At 38.1% G+C, this 21051-nt stretch overlaps 2 protein-coding genes across 2 annotated transcripts; both read left to right on the forward strand.

Annotated features, from left to right (window-relative positions):
• Nucleotides 1–15318: 15318 nt before the first annotated feature.
• LOC138871745 (uncharacterized) lies at nt 15319–15972 on the forward strand. The gene is made up of 2 exons (XM_070149643.1): nt 15319–15330; nt 15460–15972. Exons 1-2 carry the CDS (start codon nt 15319–15321, stop codon nt 15970–15972), a joined length of 525 nt encoding a protein of 174 aa, XP_070005744.1.
• Nucleotides 15973–17747: 1775 nt separating this feature from the next.
• Nucleotides 17748–19515, forward strand: LOC138871746 (uncharacterized). Its single transcript, XM_070149644.1, has 3 exons — nt 17748–18600; nt 19140–19273; nt 19363–19515. Exons 1-3 carry the CDS (start codon nt 17748–17750, stop codon nt 19513–19515), a joined length of 1140 nt encoding a protein of 379 aa, XP_070005745.1.
• The last annotated feature ends 1536 nt before the right edge of the window (nt 19516–21051 follow it).

Below are 21051 nucleotides of genomic sequence, written 5' to 3' on the forward strand. Positions count from 1 at the left end.
TTGGAGTTTTGTAGCTAATTTAGGCTTGAAATGCCTAAAGTTGAATTTTGGAAGTTTCCGGTTTGATAGTGAGATTTTGATCCGAGGGTCGGAATGGAATTCTGAGAGTTGCAGTAGTTCTGTTATATCATTTAGGATGCGTGTGCAATATTTCAGGTCATTCGGACGTGGTTTGATTGGGTTTTTGATCTAAAGCAGAATTTGGAAGATTTTTGAAATTTAGGCTTCAATCCAATGTGTTTTGGTTATTTTGATATTGTTTGAAGTGTTTGCAGATTGGTACAAGTTTAATAAGGTTTTAGGATATGTTGATGCCCTTGCTTGAGGTCCCGGAGGCCTTGGGGTAATTTCGGATGGTTAACGGGAAGTTTGAGGAATGTTGCAGCTGCTGTATTTTGGCTGCTTCTGGTATTTTCGCATCTGCGATTTGAGGACCGCAGATGCGGCGCCGCAGAAGCAGCTAACAGGCCTCAGAAGCGAAATTGAGGGAGGTCAGCAGGTTCCGCTGATGCGGGGGATTTTCCGCAGAAGCGGAACCGCATCTGCGAGTTGGTAACCGCAGATGCGGAAATTGGTCATTAAATGAAAAGCCGCATATGCGACCAACATTCCGCAGATGAGGAAATCACTGGGCAGAACATATAAATAGTTGCGTTGCGAAATTGAGCCATTCTTTCACCATTTCCATCCGTGTTTGGAGCTTTTGAAAGAGATTCTTGAGGAAAACAAAGGGAAATCATTTAGAGGTAACATCCTTGACTTCATAACTCTTTTTTATGTGATTAATGACCTAATTAGTAGTGTGAAATTTGGGAAAAATGGGTAATTAGGGCTTGAGTTTAAGAGGCCTTTAAATGAGGATTTGAGGGGTCATTTGGACTCCGATTTCAGTGTTCTTGTTATGTATAGACTCATGAGAGTACGAGATTTTTGAAAATATAAATTTCACCCGATTCCGAGATGTGGGACTGAAGGACATTTTGGTCATTTTACATAATTTCGCTTATTAGCTTAGAATTTAATTGTAGAATCAGTTACTTGGAGTGATATTTACATTATAAAATTGAATTTAATAGATTTGGGCCATTTGGAGTCGAGTACTCGTGGCAAAGACGTGGTGTTGGGTTGATTTTGAGCCGGTTCGAGGCAAGTGGCTTATATAACCTTGTGTGGGGGACTTTTCCCCTTAGGATTGGTATATTTGGTAATTGAAATGCCTTGTACGTTAGGTGACGAGTGTTTACTTGTGCTAATTGTTGGAAATCCGATTTTCTTTAAGTAATTAATAGTATGTTTCCTTTCCTGTTTCTATTACTTGCACTATTAAGCATGTTGTTAGCTTAGGCAAGCATGTCTAAGTGACTTAATTGCTTCATTTGATTTAACCTGTCGTACTTGAATTCTTTGCAGCATGCTAGGCTAGAATCACTTATTTCCTTAATATGAATTTTGCTATTTCTGTTTATCTTCCTACTGCTGCTGTGTATTTATTTTGGGACTACGGATGTGGGATTCCAGTAGCTCCCCCTTGTTTGTTTACTTTGGGACTACGGGTTAGATTCCTGGTAGATCCCCCTGTACATTTCCTTTGGTGTTACGGGTTAGATTTCAGTAGATCCCCTGCACAGTTATATGAAACTACGGGAATGCACCCGGTAGATTCCCCCAGTACTGGGTATTTACATTTGGGACTACAGAACGGGATTCCGGTAGATCCTTGCACACTGTGAGTTAGAGTATGGGACGGGATCCTGGGAGATCATTCAGATATTTATATGATGGACTAAGGGACGATATCCTAGGAGATTCACTGGATATGTAAAGATGGGACTACAGGACAGTATCCTGGGAGATCCCCCGATTGTACTATTGGTGTTGAGTTGTATTTCCTTTCCATGTTTACCTTGTTTTGTATAGTTGTTGTTGTTTTGTATATCCTGTATTCTTTTACTGCAGTACTTATTTATAATTATTTGTCCTATACTGTCGATCTTTATATTTGTTTTACCTCAGTAGGGCCCTGAGCTTCCTCGTCACTACCCAACCGAGGTTAGGCTTGGCACTTACTAAGTACCGTTGTGGTGTACTCGCACCCTTTCTGTGCATGTTTTTCATGTGCAGATCTAGGTACCGCTGATCAAGCCTACTATCCTTGAGGGAGGCGATTGCTCTAGAGACTTCGAGGTATATCTGCCGCGTCCGTAGACTGAGAAGTCCCTTTCAATTCCTACTTTTAGTATTTAGCCCTTCTGTACTTTCCTGTTCTTATTAGACATTCCGGAGTTAGAGCTTTGTAGTATTGATCTTAGCTTGTGATTCGTGGGTTTTCGGGTATTGGATTCATGTATTGGTATTGAGAGTTAAACATGGTGTAAGCCGAGCGGCATACTTAAACACTATTGCTATTTTATTACTATTTTAAATTGTTTACTTCTGCAAAATTTTGATTTTTCTTCCACAAATTAGGCTTACCTAGTCGTAGAAACTAGGTGCCGTCATGATGGTTCACGGAGGGCAAACCGAGGTCGTGAAAAGTTGGTATCAGAGCTAATTGTAGTTTGAGTAGAGTGAATGACTTTGGAGAATGGTTTTAATGTGTTCAAGATTGTACATGTAATAATTAAAATATTTTTCAAGTGTATGATTTGGCTAGGAATTGAGGTTTATGCTGGAGGGTGTCAAGACTTGTGTCATTTCTATATCAATTATTGGATTCTATACATCAGTTAGGAAGGTAATGGCTTCAGATTCGCATGAAGTCTTTTCAGGGTAGGTATTTTGAATGTGGTGCTTTTGGGAACATTTAAAAGAGTATTCAGCGGGTTGTGAGCCTTAGACTGTATGGTATTATGCTTGGGTCTCATGTGCTGAGTCTGGGTTGAGGAATTGTGATGCTATAGCAAGAAAGAGTATCAAATTTAAGGTAAAACCAGAGGAACTCGGATAGATGGGATCAGATATGGCGATTTGTGTTCTATATGGAGTTGGAGACTGGGAGTTCTCATAAACAGGTTATGTTTTGGTTGTGTGTCACGTTTATTGGCACCGTATGAGGCTTTATATGGTAGGCAGTGTAGATCTCTGGTGGGTTGGTTTGAGCCGGGTAAGGCCAGATTGTTGGGCACAGACCTGGTTTAGGATGCTTTGGAGAAGGTTAAGGTGATTCAGGATACGCTCCATACAACCCAGCCCAGACAGAAGAGTTACGCAGACCGGAAGGTTCGCGATGTTTCCTATATGGTTGGAGAGCGGGTTCTGCTTTGGGTTTCGCCTATGAAGGGCGTTATGAGATTCAGGAAGAAAGGGAAGTTGAGTCCGAGGTTTATTGGCCTTTTGAGATATTGAGGTGTGTTGGGGAGGTTTCTTATGAGCTTGCCTTGCATTCCAGCTTAGCAGGACTTCATCCGATATTTCATGTTTCGATGCTCTGGAGGTATCACGGTGATCTATCGCACGTGTTGGATTTCAGTTCAGTCCAGTTGGACAAGGATCTATCTTATGCTGAAGAGCCAGTGGAAATATTGGATAGGCAGGTTAGAAGGCTGAGGTCAAAGAACATTGCATAAGTGAAGGTTCAATGGCGGGGTCAGCCGGTCGAGGAGGCAACCTGGGAGACGGAGCAGGAAATGTGCAGCCATTACCCTCATCTTTTCACTACTTTTGGTATGTCTCTATACTCGTTCGAGGACGAACGAATGTTTAAGTATAGGAGGATGTGACGACCCGGCTAGTGGTCTTATCAAATTACACCCCGATCCCCTATTAACTACTTTACCCAAGTTTATTTCTGCTATTTTGATTTATCAGGATGTTCAATTTTATGTTTCGGAGAGTTTTGGAACACTTAGTCCCTAAATGAGAGCTTAAGTGTTGGAAAGTTGATCGTAGTCAGAACAGTGTGAGGATAGCCTAGGAATAGAAATCTGATAGTTCTGTTAGCTCCGTTGGGTGATTTTAGGGTTGGGAGCATGTTCGGATTGTGTTTTGGAGTTTTGTAGCTAATTTAGGCTTGAAATGCCGAAAGTTGAATTTTGAAAGTTTCCGGTTTGATAGTGAGATTTTGATCCGAGGATCAGAATGGAATTCCGAGAGTTGCAGTAGTGCCGTTATGTCATTTGGGATGTGTGTGCAAAATTTCAGGTCATTCGCACGCGGTTTGGTTGGGTTTTTGATCAAAAGCGGAATTTGGAAGATTTTTGAAACTTATGCTTGAATCTGATGTGTTTTGGTTATTTTGATGTTGTTTGAAGTGTTTTGAAGATTGGTACAAGTTTGAATAAGGTTTTAGGATATGTTGATGCGCTTGGTTGAGGTCCTGGGGGCCTCGGGGTGATTTCAAATGGTTAATGGGAAGTTTGAGGAATGTTGCAGCTGCTGTATTTTTGCTGCTTCTGGTATTTTTGCATCTATGGTTTAGGGACCGCAGATGCGGTGCTGCAGAAGCGGCTAAAAGGCCGTAGAAGCGAAACTGAGGGAGGTCAGCAGGTTCCGCAGATGCGGGGGATTTTCCACAGAAGCGGAACCACATCTGCAAGTTGGTAACGGCAGATGCGAAAATTGGTCATTAAATGAAAAGTCACAGATGTGACCAAGGTTCCACATAAGCGGGACCACATATGCGGTCCCATGACCGCAGATGCAGAAATCGCTGGCAGAACACATAAATAGTTGCCTTTGCGAAATTGAGCCATTCTATCATCATTTTCATTCGGGTTTGGAGCTTTTGAGAAAGATTCTTGAGGAAAACAAAGGGAAATCACTTAGAGGTAACATCCTTGACTTCATAACTCATTTTTATGTGATTAAAGACCTAATTGGTGGTGTGAAATTTTGAAAAAATGAGTAGTTAGGGCTTGAGTTTAAGAAGCCTTTAAATGAGGATTTGAGGGGTCATTTGGACTCCGATTTCAGTGTTTTTGTTATGTATAGACTCGTGAGAGTACGAGATTTCTGAATAAATAAATTTCACCCGATTTCAAGATGTGGGCCTAAGGGGAATTTTGGTCATTTTACATAATTTCGCATATTAGCTTAGAATTTAATTGTAGAATCAGTTACTTGAAGTGTTATTTACATTATGAAATTGAATTGAATAGATTTGGGCCATTTGGAGTCGAGTACTCGTGGCAAAGATGTGGTGTTGGGTTGATTTTGAGACGGTTCGAGGTAAGTGGCTTGTCTAACCTTGTGTGGGGGACCTTCCCCTTAGGATTAGTATATTTGGTAATTGAAATGCCTTGTACGTGAGGTGACGAGTGCGTACTTGTGCTAATTGTTGGAAATTCGATTTTCTTTAAGTAATTACTAGTATGTTTCCTTTCCTGTTTCTATTACTTGCACTATTAAGCCTGTTGTTAGTTAAGGAAAAGCATGTCTAAGTGACTTAATTGCTTCATTTGATTTAACCTGCCTTACTTGAATTCTGTGCAGCATGCTAGGCTAGAATTACTTATTGCCTTAATATGAATTTTGCTATTTCTTTTTATCTTCCTGTTGCTGTTGTGTATTTATTTTGGGACTACGGATGTGGGATTCTAGTAGCTCCCCCTTGTCTGTTTACTTTGGGACTACGGATTAATTCCCGGTAGATCCCCCGGCACATTTACTTTGGGACTATGGGTTAGATTCCCGGTAGATCCCCTGCACAGTTATATGGAACTACGGGAATGCACCCAGTAGATTCCCCCAGCACTGGGTATTTACATTTGGGACTACGGAACGGGATTCCGGTAGATCCCCGCGCACTATGAGTTGGACTATGGGACGAGATCCCGGGAGATCCTTCAGACATATATATGAAGGACTACGGGACGGTATCCCGGGAGATTCACTGGATATGTAAAGATGGGACTACAAGACAGTATCCTGGGAGATGCCCGATTGTACTATTGGTGTTGAGTTGTATTGCCTTTCCATGTTTACCTTGTTATATATAGTTGTTGTTGTTCTGTATATCCTATGTTATTTTACTGCCATACTTATTTATACTGTTATGTCCTATATTGTTGATCTTTATATTTGTTTAACCTCAGTAGGGCCCTGACCTTCCTCATCACTACCCAACCGAGGTTAGGCTTGACACTTACTGAGTACCGCTGTGGTGTACTCATGCCCCTTCTATGCATGTTTTTCATGTGCAGATCTAGGTACCGCTGATCAGGCCTACTATCCTTGAGGGAGGCGACTGCTCTAGAGACTTCGAGGTACATCTGCCGCGTCCGCAGACCGAGAAGTCCCTTTCTATTCCTGCTTTTTGTATTTAGCTCTTCTGTACTTTCCTGTTCTTATTAGACATTTGTGGAGTTAGAGCTATGTAGTATTGATCTTAGCTTGTGATTTGTGGGTTTTCAGGTCTTGGATTCATGTATTGGTATTGAGAGTTAAACATGGTGTAAGCCGAGCGGCACACTTAAACACTATTGCTATTTTATTTCTATTTTAAATTGTTTACTTCAGCAAAATTTTCATTTTTCTTCCGCAAATTAGGCTTATCTATTCGTAGAGACTAGGTGCCATCACGATAATTCACGGAGGGCAAACTGGGGCCGTGACGCTTGTTCCGTCCCAGTTGATGATTTTGCCGCGTATTTGACTGAAATTATTTGCTATTATTATGATTTGGGCTGAATGCCATATTTGGGCTTCGTGCCAACTATTTGGACCCTTTGGGGATTTTTATTATTATTTCCTTACTGTTTTAACTTATTACTTGAACTTAGTCATGTTAATTTCCATTGTCTTACTAGTCAACCATGTTTACTCAGTTTTAAGACTTAAATAATATTTTAAATGATGTTTGGGATGAGAAACACTTGTTTATTATTGCTCGAAAGGCTTGTGATAATTTTTTACTAAGTAAGGCTGAGGGCCTACGTTGTGAGGAAACACTGATACTGATTTGAGGCCGAGGGTCTGAGATATATACACCACGAGGTGGTTTGATTGATAGGAGGTCGAGGGCCTAGTTTTGATGCCACGAGATGGCTTGTTATTGCGCTAGGGCCGTAAGGGGCCCCTCCAGGAGTCTGCACACCCCTAGTGAGTGTAGCTACCTATTGTGATGTGAGATTGAGCCCGAGGGGTTGTTATTGTTTTGAGATGTTGCCCGAGGTGCGGGTGTGGTGATATTGTGCCCGAGGAGCGAACTTCTATTTGTTTACTTTACCTTAATTAACTGTGAATTACTTATTTACTTGTTGAAAGAGGATTTTACTTGACTTTCCACTGTTTTACTGCTTTTAAATTATTTTACTGCTTCATTATAGAATGCATTGTGCCTTACATGTTTTCTTACTTTCAGTCGTTATTTACATTTGTTACTCACTGAGTTGGAGTACTCACTTTACTCCCTGCACCATGTGTGCAGATTCAGGCATAGCTGGTTCTGCTCCCGAGTGTTGATTCCTCCAGCTTCAGGCGGTCTTTCGGAGATTACGAGGTAGTTGTTGACGTCCGCAGCCCCGTGTCTCCACTCCTTTATCGCCTCTATTTCCTTTTAGACAGTTGTACTTGCTATAGATTTAGCATAACTGTATTATGACTTATAGATGCTCATGACTAGTGACACCCCGGTTAGGGTTGTGTTGGGTTGTTCTTCCGCGTATTTATGATATTATCTGCTACGTTGGATTATTTTATCATGTTTCAGCTGTTTCTAAATGCTTAATTGTTAATAAAATTTGGAAATGGGAAGTGTCGGCTGGCCTTGTTTTCATGAGAGATGCCATCACGACCGTGTTTGGGTTTAGGGTCGTGACAGTAGAATAAAGAACTTGTAGTTGGATAGACAATTTGTATAGAAGGCTGTGTAAGTTTGATGTTGCAAGTATCTTCTCTTTTATACTTGGTCATTGAATATTCTAGCCATTGCAGCGGACATCTAATTTTGGAAAAGGATTTCCTTTGCTGCTTCTCCAACTTTCCTTTACTGCTTCTTGCCCTTTTGAACATGATCACAATCTACAAGGCAGATTTGAATATCTTCGGTTAATGCAAACTTTCCTTTTGAATTGGACAATTTGAATTTTCAATCATGATGCCAATATCAATTCCTTCCTTGAATAGATCCATGATTAATAATTTTCTGCAATATATAATCTTTATGAATATCTACTTGAGAATAGTCATGATGATTCAATAAAAATCCCCATGATTTACTTTTCCAGGATTGTAGTAATTTATTGATTGATTCCAGTAACTCATGCTTCTTTCCATAAGAATAGTAGTTTTCATCTCATCCCGTAGTATATATTTTGAATAATAAGCTTCTTTGTGCAATATTCCTTAAATGTAAGACTTGGCCAAATCCTTGTAGTACTTGTCCTGGTAAAAATATCTTTCTTAAAATATTTCCTTTATGATAGATCTCAATAAATCTTTGACTCCTATTTGATCTTAAAAAATAATTTCTTTCCATAATATAGAATATACTACACCCATAATATATTTTCTTTCCATAGAAAATATATTCTTTCCCCATTATATTAAAAATATTTCTTTCTTGATCTTGGAAAATAATATCTTTCCATAATATAGATTGTATTACATCCATAATATATTTTCTTTCCATAGAAAATATATTCTTCCTTGTCCTTGTAGTAGTATCATTTCCATATAGTATCTTCCTTCCACAAAATAATAGATCTTCTCTATGATTTTAGCAACTTTCCTTTCAAGATGTTGAAAAACTTCCCATCCATAATTTTCGTAGATTCTTCTTCTGATATTGTAGTAAGATATTCAATATTTGAAATTCTTTCAAATATTATTCCTTCTATGGCGCTTGTAGATCAAATCTTTGAAAATAATCTTCCTTGATAAATTCTTCACATGATATTTCATTTCCCATATTTGTTTGGATCTTTACCAACATCTTCTTTCTTTAATAAACCTATACAAAAAATAAGATTACCACAAGTAAATGTTCTTTTATTAATAATTGTATTGGTTTGTTATCATCAAAATTAATACGTGAAACCTTGAAGCTAACAATATCTAGGTGAGCAGAGAGTATACAGTATTGAATTAGGACCAAAGTGTCAGAGACCTGTTCAGTTTGCCTACTGATTTTAGACCTGTAAAATATGAGCAGTCACAGAAAATAGAGCATAGTTTTACAGCTTGCAGAATTATCGCCCTACAGACTTGCCTATGCATAAAATAATGATGTCCTATGAGCATGGTATCTATTATTGATTAGGAATGCAGTAAAATAGTAAACAATTTTTAAACGGACAACTTGGGATCCTATAGGCATGCTTTCTAGCAATATCATTTAACGCAGTGTTAACGACTACTAAAGAAATGAGCAGGTTAGTTGATTTGATTCAGAACTTACAGGCACGAGTTAAGCTGATTTTAAATCTAACTAAATTGGCTTTAGATCCAATAGGCATGATTTCTAATTGAACATAAGGTGAAGAAAGCAGAATTTATTTGACCAAAGCGAAATCCCTATAGGCATGATTTCTATTACAACTGAATTTTAATCATATAGGCATGGTATCTAATTATTAAAACCTGATTTTGATCTTATAGGCATGATGTCTAATTATATAAAGCAAGCGGAATTTATTGAAACCAAAGCAGATCCTATATGCATATTATCTAACAAACACATTTGAACCAAATGAGCCCCTATAGACATGTTATCTACCCAATTTTACCCACAATATACAACTACCCTCCTTTTTTACTAATCACCCCATTATTTGTTTACAATTAATTACTACAGACCAAGAATTGAATGAATTACATAAATAGAACAGAAATTAAGAGATAGGGAGCCTGAAGTAGGCCCAAAGTAATTTCCAAGCCTCCAATAGTCTCAAATGCCCAAAGTTCCATAGCCAATTTCATGTCTAGGTGTGTCAGAGTTACCTAAGGACCCCAAAGATCCCGAGCAGTGCTCATACCTAGACCTTTCTCAAATAATAACTGATTTATGTGAAGTGCATAAGTGCCAGCCTTGATATGTCAGAGTTCAGAGAGATCTGAAGGGCCTCTAAGCAGTACACATACCAGAGGGGTAAGACTTAATAATCTAGGAGTAAGTGAAAGTGCATAATGGTTTGAAAGAGTTTAATAGACAGTATAAAGAAAGGTTTTAGGAAGGAAAGGATTTTCTGAAAACCAGTCCTGATTTAGTAATAAAACAGTTTGAGGAAAATGTGATAACACAATTTGCAATTAGAACACAAGTCATAAACAAGCTTTAGGAAGTACTTTGGCAAACAACTTTCACACAAGGGAAGAAGGGTTGGGAATACAAAGAGTTACCTTAATGGAGCATACAAACAACAGGATACATAGAGTTATTAAGGGGTTCTGCAGAACTAGTAGGTTAGATAGAATGCAGGTCACGCAGCAAAGATCATAACATAAAATGTTGAGGATATCTAAACAACACAACTAGACTCACTCTAGGGAGATTAACTAACTTAGTAGGAGAGAGTCAGAACATGCAAGGACTTAAATAGGCATTCTAGGCAAGTATTAACAAGGGAAGGCATGCTAATTACATAAAAGCAGAGTTTAGGCATGCCAGATAAACAGTAGTCAGTCAAACAGGCTTAGTTACATAGGTAGACATGTTAAACAAGATAGCAAACAAGCAAGTAAAGTGAAAATATGCTAATCATAGATTTGAATAGGCAGTATTTGGCATGCTGGGTAAGCAGTAAATAGAAGTAAGAATGGACCCAGGCCATATATACTAAGGCAGTAAATAAACACATAGGTTTAGATTCTTAAAAATTAATCAGAAGCATACCTAGTTAAAGAAAGAAAATACAAGATGTGAGAAAGGTATTGTGCAATTTCCAGCCTTGGCTTGCAGCCAGCTAGGATAACAGAGATCACAAGTAGCAGAGAGAGCAGAGAGAGTTTTTAGAGTGTAAACGTGATAGTTTCTGAACTATTGTTTGTGTTCAGGAGTGAGAATAGGTAAGGGCATATATAGTAATCAAGAGTTAAACAAAATAAGGTAAAGAATCAATTATGTAGTAATTAGGAAAATTCACAAAATCAGTCACACACATAAAATCAGTAAAATCTTCCCCTTAATCAAGGGATAATCAATCAACGATAAAAGAAGTACATATATTTAAGGAAGGAAATTAAGTAAAACTTGGGTACAGAGTAGGTAATTAGGGGTGTATGAACATGACTTCAATTAAGGAAACAATTAGTAAGAATCAACAAATAACATCGTTGAAACTAATTAAGGCAAGAAGTTCAATCAAACCGAGTAGAGAAGTAAAAATCGAAGGTTTTGTTAAGGAAAAGAGTTCAAATCAAACCAAAAATAAGAACTTCAGAATAGTCAAGGGTTTAATTAAAAGAGAAAATCACGTAAAGAGTCAGCAAATATCGCAGACAATTCAAATAGGCAATGAAGGAATAGTCAGGACTCAACACACAGGTTTTAACTAAGCAAATTGGTAAGTCAAAAATTCAAAACAACCCTGATTTAAGGAGGAAAAATATAGGTTTACCATGAATAGCCAGAATGAACATAGACATATAGAGCCAGTAGAAAAGTTAGACCAAGAACTTAGTAGAGGCATATTAGGATAAAAATCACAAGACATCTAATTGGCTAAAGAAAAATCACAAGAACCAAAGCAAGGACAAAGTAGTCTTAGTCTAGGAATGCGCTAGTAAACTGTAGCGAAATCACTGGAAATGAGAGAGACATGAGTGTTAATCATTCTGTCAGCATGCTCAAAGAGTGCTCTCCAGAAGATGGAGAATGAGAGAATGCACTTACTGCCTCTCTCTCATATTCACCTGCCAAGGCATCACATAGATAGTAGATAGTCAGCTCTCTTACAGCCACTTACTACGATTGATTGGGGGGAGAGTGCTAGTCTAACTACCGGTATGGGTATGCTAATAGATAGAGGATCTTCCAGTCCTAGGTAACTCAGAAACCAAACAAAAGATGTCGAAAATTAGGGATTTTAGTATAAACGAGTTAAGGTTAGAGAAAACCTTACGAAATCGATTAAAACATATAAGAAACAGAAGATTAAACACTCAAAATTATCAAATGTTTTGGAAAAAGAAATTTCCGGTAAACCCTAGTTTAGAAAAATGGAAAATCATTCGAAAATCAGAGGGTTCTTGTAAAAATCAGAAGGTTCATCTAAAACTTATATGAAATAGCCTCGATCTATCTCAAATCTTGCATAGATCTGATAAGTTCAAAGGACAAAAATTAGGGTTTCAAGAAGAATCAACACAGAGGTGGAGAAGCAAGCTTAGAAACCTATAGATCTAAGGAGATATAGGAAGATCTTTGTCACGACCCAAAATTCACTAAGAGTCGTGATGGCGCCGGACACCGCCGTCAGGCAAGCCAACCAAAATACTTGATTAGGTTCTTATTTTAACAATTTTGAATACTAAGCTTTTACTTCCATTTTACTAGTAACAGACAATCTTTACAGTGTAAATAAAAGAATGTTTGGAAGTAAATACAAGATACCTAATAATCATCCAGAACTCGGTGTCACAAGTGCATGAGCATTTACTAAGAAGGAAATAAAATGCAACAACCGTCCAGAGTACAATATTGAATAGAAAATAAATATAGATAACTGGAAGAGACTCTGCTGGTTGCGGGTCGCCTCGAGAAGTGCAGCTCACCCAAGTCTTTGTATCAACCATGCTGCTACTCCCAGTAGGACACTAGAGATACATATGCATGTGCAGCAAAAATGCACATAAGTGTAGTATGAGTACGAAAACAACGTATACTCAATGAGTATCCTATCTAATCTCGAAGAAGTAAAGACGAGAAGTCGACTTGATACTTATTAGGGTCAAACAGTATATCAAAGTGTTATACTAATCATGGAAAATCACTAATAAGCAGTAGTTTATAGCAAGAAGTATAAGTCATACTCTTCTCAATATTCCAATTAACAATTTACCTTACAGAATGTTAGCAAAAAAATGCAAGTATAAGTTTCCACATACTCATGCGCACACTATGCCGAGGCGACGGCCCGATCCAACAGAAATAGACTATGCACTTGCCGAGGGTCGACGGTGTGCCTATAGATGTATCTATTCATACTGAGGCTATCGACCCGATCCACAAATAACAAGCAATATCAAGAATACACACAAAGGCAGATTAATATTCAATAATGCCATACAAGTGTTCAACAAGTATACAAGTTTGATCTTATTCCCTTTCAAGTATCTAGCATATCCTAAGTGATCTCATTAGCAAGATAATATAGAGATTTTCATAAATAAAGCATGATGTGGGTCCTAAGCTACCCGTACAATCAACATAATAGTAGCTACTCACAGACTCTCATCCCCTAGTGCGTACGTAGCCCCCGCATTTAGCAACAATTACTCAATCATTATTCCTATGGGGACAATTCCCTCTTACAAGGTTAGAAAGGAGACTCACCTTGCTCCGAAGATCCATAACCGGCATTCCACACCCTTTCGAAGACTCGAATCGATGCACAACGCTCCAAAACTAGCCAAAAATTATGTAAACCCATTAATATATGCTAAGGTACTCATTATAGTCCAATTTATAACAATTCCTAACCCCGTTCAAAAAGTTGACAAAAACGCCCTCAAGCCCACATGCCCGGAATCCGAAATTTTTCGAAGATAAAGTTTACCCATATCCTCATGAACTCAAATATACGATTTCTTCTAAATTCCATACACAAAATCGTGGTCAAAATCCAAGAATACTAGTTTTCTAGGTTTTCCCTCAAACCCAAAGTTTTTCTACAATTTTCCATGTCTAAATCCATATATAAACCTTGTATATACTCAACACTAGTAGAGATCACTTTCCTCATGCTTGGTGATGAAAATGACACTCCAAAGTTGCTCAAAATTGGCTCCCATGGAAGAAATTAAGTGAAAATGAGCCAAACTTCGATTTTTAAAAGAACCCCAGTGCCTTCAGCACTTTCCGCATCTGCGGTCCCGCATCTGTGGAAAAATGACCGCATCTGCGGTTATGACAGTAACCAATAATTTTTTCCGACACGGAAATGAACATAACTCCCTCATATGATGTCCAAATTTGACGATTCTTTTTGTTATGGCTCCATAATTATGATACGGATCTAATGGTTCAATAAAAACTTAATTTGGAGCTCATTTGTTTAATGTGGTACCCCTTTATGTCCAAAGAAATGATGTTGAAACATCAAATAAGAGCACGATACAACCCGAAAAACACTCGAGGCCCCCGGGACCCCGTCCAATCACGCCAACCCACTCCATAAAATAATACGGACCTACTCGAGGCCTCAAATCATACCAAACAATGCTAAAATGATGAATCAACCTCAAATTCAAGCTTTATGAACTTTAGAACTTCAAACTTCTACTTTCGATGCCGAAACCTATCAAATCACGTCCGATTGACTTCAAATTTTGTACACAAGTCATATTTGACATTACGGACCTACTCCAACTTCCGGAATCGGAATCCGACCCTGATATCAAAATGTCCACTTCCGGTCAAACGTTCCCAAAAACCTTCAATTTTCTATCTTAGCCAAATGGCTCCAAAATGACCTACGGACCTCCGAATTCACTTTCGATCGCGCTCCCAACTCCAGAATAACCATACGGAGCTAATCCTAGACTTGGAATCCCAAACAGACATCGATAACACTGAAATGCACTTCATGCCAAACTTATGAAATTTCTTCCAAAATGCTAACTTCCACAATGGATGCCAAAACATTCCCGGGTTTTCCAAAACCTGATCTGGACATACGCCCAAGTCCGAAATCATCATACGAACCTGTTGGAACTTTTAAATCCCGATTCCAAGGTTATTTACTCAAAAATCCAATCTTAGTCAATTCTTTCAAGTTTAAGCTTCTGAAATAAGAATTCTCTTTCCAAATTAACTCCGAACTTCTCGAAATTCAATTCCGACCACGTGTACAAGTCAGAATACATGAAATGAAGCTGCTCATGGCCTTAGACTGTTGAACGATGCGCTAGAGCTCAAAACAACCGATCGGGTCTCAAAAAGAAGAAAAGGTAAGTTCGAGACGGGCAAAAATCGAAAAAAGGTCCGGTAAAGATAGGTACGAACCATACATGGGACCAGTGGGAAACAACCCACAGTCAAAACAGGACAATCAAAGGTATGATCACAGGTCGAGGAATAGAGAGTCGGGATCGTCATCAAGATTTGGGAATGATTGAAACACGCGTGAGTCACGAGATGATAATAGAAACTTGAAAGCGAGGTTTGGCGGTTATAATTTCAATGTGAGCACTTCCGAACTCGTAGCTATTTTTAGAAGCATGGGTGACAAGGTACGACCGCCAAAGGAGATGAGATCGAATCCAAACAGGCGCAATCCTGATCATTGGTGTGAATTTCACGGGCATAAAATGGCAGACTGTAAGTTTTTACAATGTTAAGTTGATCATTTATTAAAACAGGGTTATCTCACCGAGTTATTCAGTAAGAAAGGTAAGCAAGCATACATGAAGAATAGGCAGGAGCCCCCTAAACCACCTTCTCCCAAAAGGACCGTCGACGTTATAAGTGGAGGTAAAGACATCAATGGTATGACGTACACAACAGCCAATAAAATTTCCAAAGTCACAATTACCCAAGGCAAACGGGTGCGACATGTCTTAGAGAAAGAAAGCATTACGTTTGATGATGCAGATACGGATGACGTATTATCTTCTCATGATAATGCACTGGTAATATCTCTATTTGTACATGATACTAATGTAAAACGACTTTTGACTGATCAAGGTAGTTCTGTGAACATTATTCTACTAAGAGTATTACGTGAGATGCAAGCCAAAGATAAATTAATACCAAAGGCGCATACTCTATCTGGATTCGATAATTCCAGTGTCATGACGAAAGGAGAGGTAATACTTACTATATTCGCAAAAGGAGTTGTCAAAGATACAAAGTTTCAAGTAGTAGATATGTAGATGGTTTACAATATGATCCTTGGGAGACCATGGATCCACGAGATGGATGTCGTTCCGTCAACCTTGCATCAAGTTATTAAGTTTCCATCACCATGGGGAATATTTCAAATTCGTGGGGACCAACATACATCCAGGAACATCAACTTTGTAGCAGATTCAAGTACGAGAAACGAAGAAAAATAGCAATCACAGAATCCAATTGAGGGTACTACAACACAAACCTCAACTAAACAAGGGCAAACTGATGTGGACTCAAGGCTAGATACCATTTAAGAACCAGAGGAAAACGAAAATATCAAGACAAAAATTGAAGAATTGGAGGCTATGGTGTTATTTGCACAATGGCCTGATAGGAAAGTCTACGTAGGGGTCAATCTAAGCCATAACATGAAAGGTAAGTTTATTGAATTTTTGAAAACTAACGTGGATTGTTTTGCTTGGTCCCACTATGATATGACAGAAATACCACTGGAGGTAATGACTCACAAATTAAATGCATACCCATCGTATCCTCTTATCAAACAAAAGAAGAGAAAGCAAGGAACTTTCAAAAATCAGATGATTCAAGATGAGGTTCAAAAATTACTAAAGATTGGGTCTATCTGTGAGGTAAAGTATCCTAATTGGTTAGCCAATACTGTTGTGGTATCGAAGAAGAATGGTAAGTGGCGGGTTTGTGTAGATTACACAGACCTTAATAAAGTCTGCCCTAAAGATTCTTTTCCCCTACCGCATATAGATCAACTAATTGATGCTACTGCAGGATATGAATTATTAAGTTTTTAGATGCGTATTTAGGATACAATCAGATCAAAATGGATCCTGTGGATGAAGAAAAAACTTCATTTATAACAGACAGGAGGGCTTACTATTATAAAGTAATGCCCGTTTGTTTTAAAGATGCTGGCGCAACATATCAAAGACTGGTGACCAAAATGTTTCAAGAACATTTAGGAAAAACCATGGAGGTTTATATAGACGACATACTCGTCAAAACGCAACATTCAGGGGATCATATATCACACTTGTCTGATGCATTTCAGATTTTGCAAAAATTTAATATGAAATTAAATCCTGAGAAGTGTGCATTCGATGTTGCATCAGGTAAGTTTTTAGGTTTTCTTGTCTCTAACCGTGGTATTGAAGTGAATCCCACACAGATTAAGGCCATTGAAGAAATCCCTGACATACTTACAAGTAAAAAAGAAGTACAGAGGTTGATGGGAAGAATTGCAGCCTTGGGAAGATTCATTTCTAAATCATCAGAAAAGTGCTTTAAATTCTTTTAAGCTCTTAAAAAGCAAGATCATTTCGAATGGAATGAGGAATGTCAACAGGCAATCAAAAATTTGAAGACATACTTATTAAATCCATCATTTCTCGCAAAACCAAAGGTTGGGAAAAGACTGCTCATCTACCTTGTTGTCTCAGAAGTAGCGGTAAATGCTGTTTTAGTCCATAAGGACCAAGGTAAACAATCTTTGATCTATTATGTCAGCAAATCTTTATTAGATGCAGAGACGCGGTATCCTCAATTAGAAAAGCTTGCACTTGCATTAATCATGGCATCTAGAAAATTAAGGCCTTATTTTCAATGTCATCCTATTGCTGTAGTACCTGCTTATCCATTACGCAATATATTACACAAGCATGAATTGTCATGTAGGTTACCTAAGTGGGCCATAGAATTGAGTGAATATGATATCACATACCAACCTTGAACAGCGATTAAGTCTCAAGTTTTAGCATATTTCGTGGCTGATTTTATCCAATGAATGCAATTGGAAGCAGAAAAAGAATTGCAAGTGTTCAACGGCTCTAATCCGGGAATTTGGACCTTATTCACTGATGGTTCTTCTAATGTGAAAGGTGCAGGCTTGGGAATTGTTTCGGTACCACCTACGGGTGAAACCATTCGACAAGCCATTAAATGTCGTTCTATAACTAACAATGAAGCAGGGTATGAAGCTGTAATTGCAGGTTTAGAACTGGCACGGGAACTCGGCATTAATCAGATTGTAATCAAAAGTGATTCGCAGCTAGTGGCTAACCAAATGCTGGGGACTTATACAACCATGGAAGCACGAATGCAACAATATTTAGAGAAGGTACGCGATCTGATCAGGCAATTCCAAACCTGGAATGTTATGCAAATATCAAGAGATGAAAATGTCGAGGCGAACACCCTAGCCAATCTCGCATATACATCAGACGTGGCAAGCAATGAAAATGCTTCCGTAATTCTTTTGTTTCATTTAGTGCTCGATCCAGACAAAAATGAGGTAAATTTTAATAACTTAAACTGGTATTGGAGGAACGAGATTGTTGTTTTTTTGCAATATGGAACCGTCCCTGAAGACAAGAAAAAAGCTCACGCGCTTTGGAAAAACGCTGCTCGATATTGTTTAAAGCAAGGCAATCTTTATCGAAAAATGTTCGGTGGACCCTTAGCAAGGTGCCTCGGGCCTTCACAGATGGAATATGTAATGAGAGAGATACACGAGGGGCATTGTGAAAATCACACCGGAGGAAGATCACTGGTAAGAACCATGATTAGGGCAGGTTATTACTGGACTAAAATGGAAGAAGAAGCGAAAATTTTGTGGCTAAATGTGACAAATGCCAAAGGTACGGTAATAACATGCATAGACCTACGGAGTTATTATATCCGGTCATTGCACTGTGGCCATTTATGAAATGAGGGATGGATATCGTGGGTCCGCTACCGCAAGCAAAAGGACAGGTAAAGTTCTTGCTCGTACTCACTAATTATTTTACTAAATGAGTGAAGGTAGGAGCATTCAAACAGGTACGAGATAAAGAAGTTAGACATTTCATTTGGCGGAATATCATATGTCGGTTCGGTGTGCCAAAGGAAATCGTGTGTGATAATGGCCTACAATTTATAGGCGCACAAATTATAGAGTTTTTTCAAAGTTGGCATATCAAGAGGGTTACATCCACACCTTATCATCCGGTGGGTAATGGACAAGCTGAGTCAAAAAACAAAGTCATTATCAACAATTTAAAAAAACGTTTGGAGGAATCCAAGGGTAATTGGCCATAATTGTTACCTGGTGTTTTATGGGCGTACCGCACAACAACAAAAATAAGTACGACAGAAACACCATTTTTATTGGTTTATGGAGCTGAAGCTTTAATTCCAGTTGAGATAGGAGAGCCAAGTACAAGATTTACACAAGCGTCAGAAAAGTCTAATAATGAAGAAATACGCATAAATCTTGATCTACTTGAAGGAAAAAGGGAAGCTGCACTGATAAAAATGGCAGCACAAAAGCATGTCATAGAACGATACTTCAACCGAAAAGCACGCCTAAGATTCTTCAAAATTGGGTCTTCGTGCTCAAAAAGGTTTTTCAATCTATGAAGGCAGCTAATGCAGGGAAATTAAGTCCAACATGGGAAGGACCCTATAGGATTCATGATATTGCAGGTAAAGGAGCATACGAGCTGGAAACAATGGATGGCAAGATACTACCTTCACATTGGAATGTTATTCACCTGAAGAGATACTATTTCTAAAGAATACCCACGGTTAGGTATCCATATTTTAAAATTTAATTTTTGAATTGTTAAATTTTACTAATGATTTTAGATGATAGGCAAAAAGCAAGCCCGTACAAAATGATGAGTCACGACCTGCAAGGCACGTGGAATAAATTAAACTTCCCGATCTAGGGTTACAATTATTCTGATATAAATTCAAACGGACTAAGCAGTCTTCATCTATAATCGCACCTCCGAGTCTCGTATGTTTTTCTTTTTCAGGGAAAGGACCAAATGAGAGGAACAATCAAGTGCTCTAGGCTTCATACTTCAACACTCAAATACTTGGGGGACTATATAATATACACAGGCATGTGTATAATGAAGGCAAATAAGATTGGAAAATAATCAAAGATCAAGCCTGAAAAGTTCACTCAATGAATGAGTCAAGTACAGAGCAAAGTCACGAGCTAAGCCTAAAGAAAGACCTTACCATAGCTAGGGTAAAGGCAATGTACTGAAACGGGTTATAAATAAAAACCTCGTGTTTATTTTTCTTTTTAAAATCTATTATAAGAAAAACAGTTACGAGAAAGTTATAGATGTAATTCAAATACATGTAAAGTGTTATTCAGAACTAGACAAAGTTCAAATAAAAACTTGTCAAAGTTATTTCAAGAAACATGTGTATTCCTATTTCTTTTATCGTATATTAACACCGTTATGAAATTGAGACGTTTTCTTCATTAAGTGTCGCATATAAAAGGGCCATCTTTTATAAAATTCATGATTAATTTAAGTATTCATGAAGTTAACAGAAGCATTTTTTGAAGAGTAAAAATGCAAGTTATTCAGTAAGTCCTTAGAAATAAAGGCAAGAATAAACAAAACAGAAGTTCAAATAGTAACAAAAAACTTCTTAATATTAAAAAGCTTAGACTAAGTATGAACTTAGTCATAAACTGAAAATTATTTATACATATTGCCCCATAAAATGTCTGGGGACTTAAGTTTCCAAAACAAATCCTCAAATGAGATCAAGGGTTTTAACCACAATTTTCCAAAAAGAAAAAAAAGAGACACAAAGGAATTCAAAAAACATAAACTTGTCACTGACAAGATGAAGGAACTGAAGCAGGTACATCAACAGCAACAGATTCAACTTGGCTTGGAGGAGTGGTGATACTCGTATCATCTTCAACATTTGCGGAAGCTTCGACCACGGGAGAAGGAAAATCTTGGTTCTGCTGACTCTTCTCAATACTTTCATTGATCTTAGCTAACTCATATTCCAAGTTAAAATTCTCTTGGCTAGCTTCAACAAGGGTATCACGACGAGAGTTCAAAAACGCCAAACTTACTTCAATGACAGACTTATCTTCAAGGATCTCATAATCTCTTTCCCAGCCAGCGATTTCGTTCTTTAGATTTTCATTTTCAGCCAAGGAAGATTCATAAGAAGTTTGAAGAGAGGCATGAGAATTTTCTAAGGAACAAACCTTATCAGAAGAAACTCGGAGGTCTTCTTAGGCTTGAGTCAAATTCTGCACGAGTTCACCAGCAAAGGCTTCT

This window comes from Nicotiana sylvestris, chromosome 6 (assembly GCF_000393655.2).
Source record: "Nicotiana sylvestris chromosome 6, ASM39365v2, whole genome shotgun sequence".
Lineage (NCBI taxonomy): Eukaryota > Viridiplantae > Streptophyta > Magnoliopsida > Solanales > Solanaceae > Nicotiana > Nicotiana sylvestris.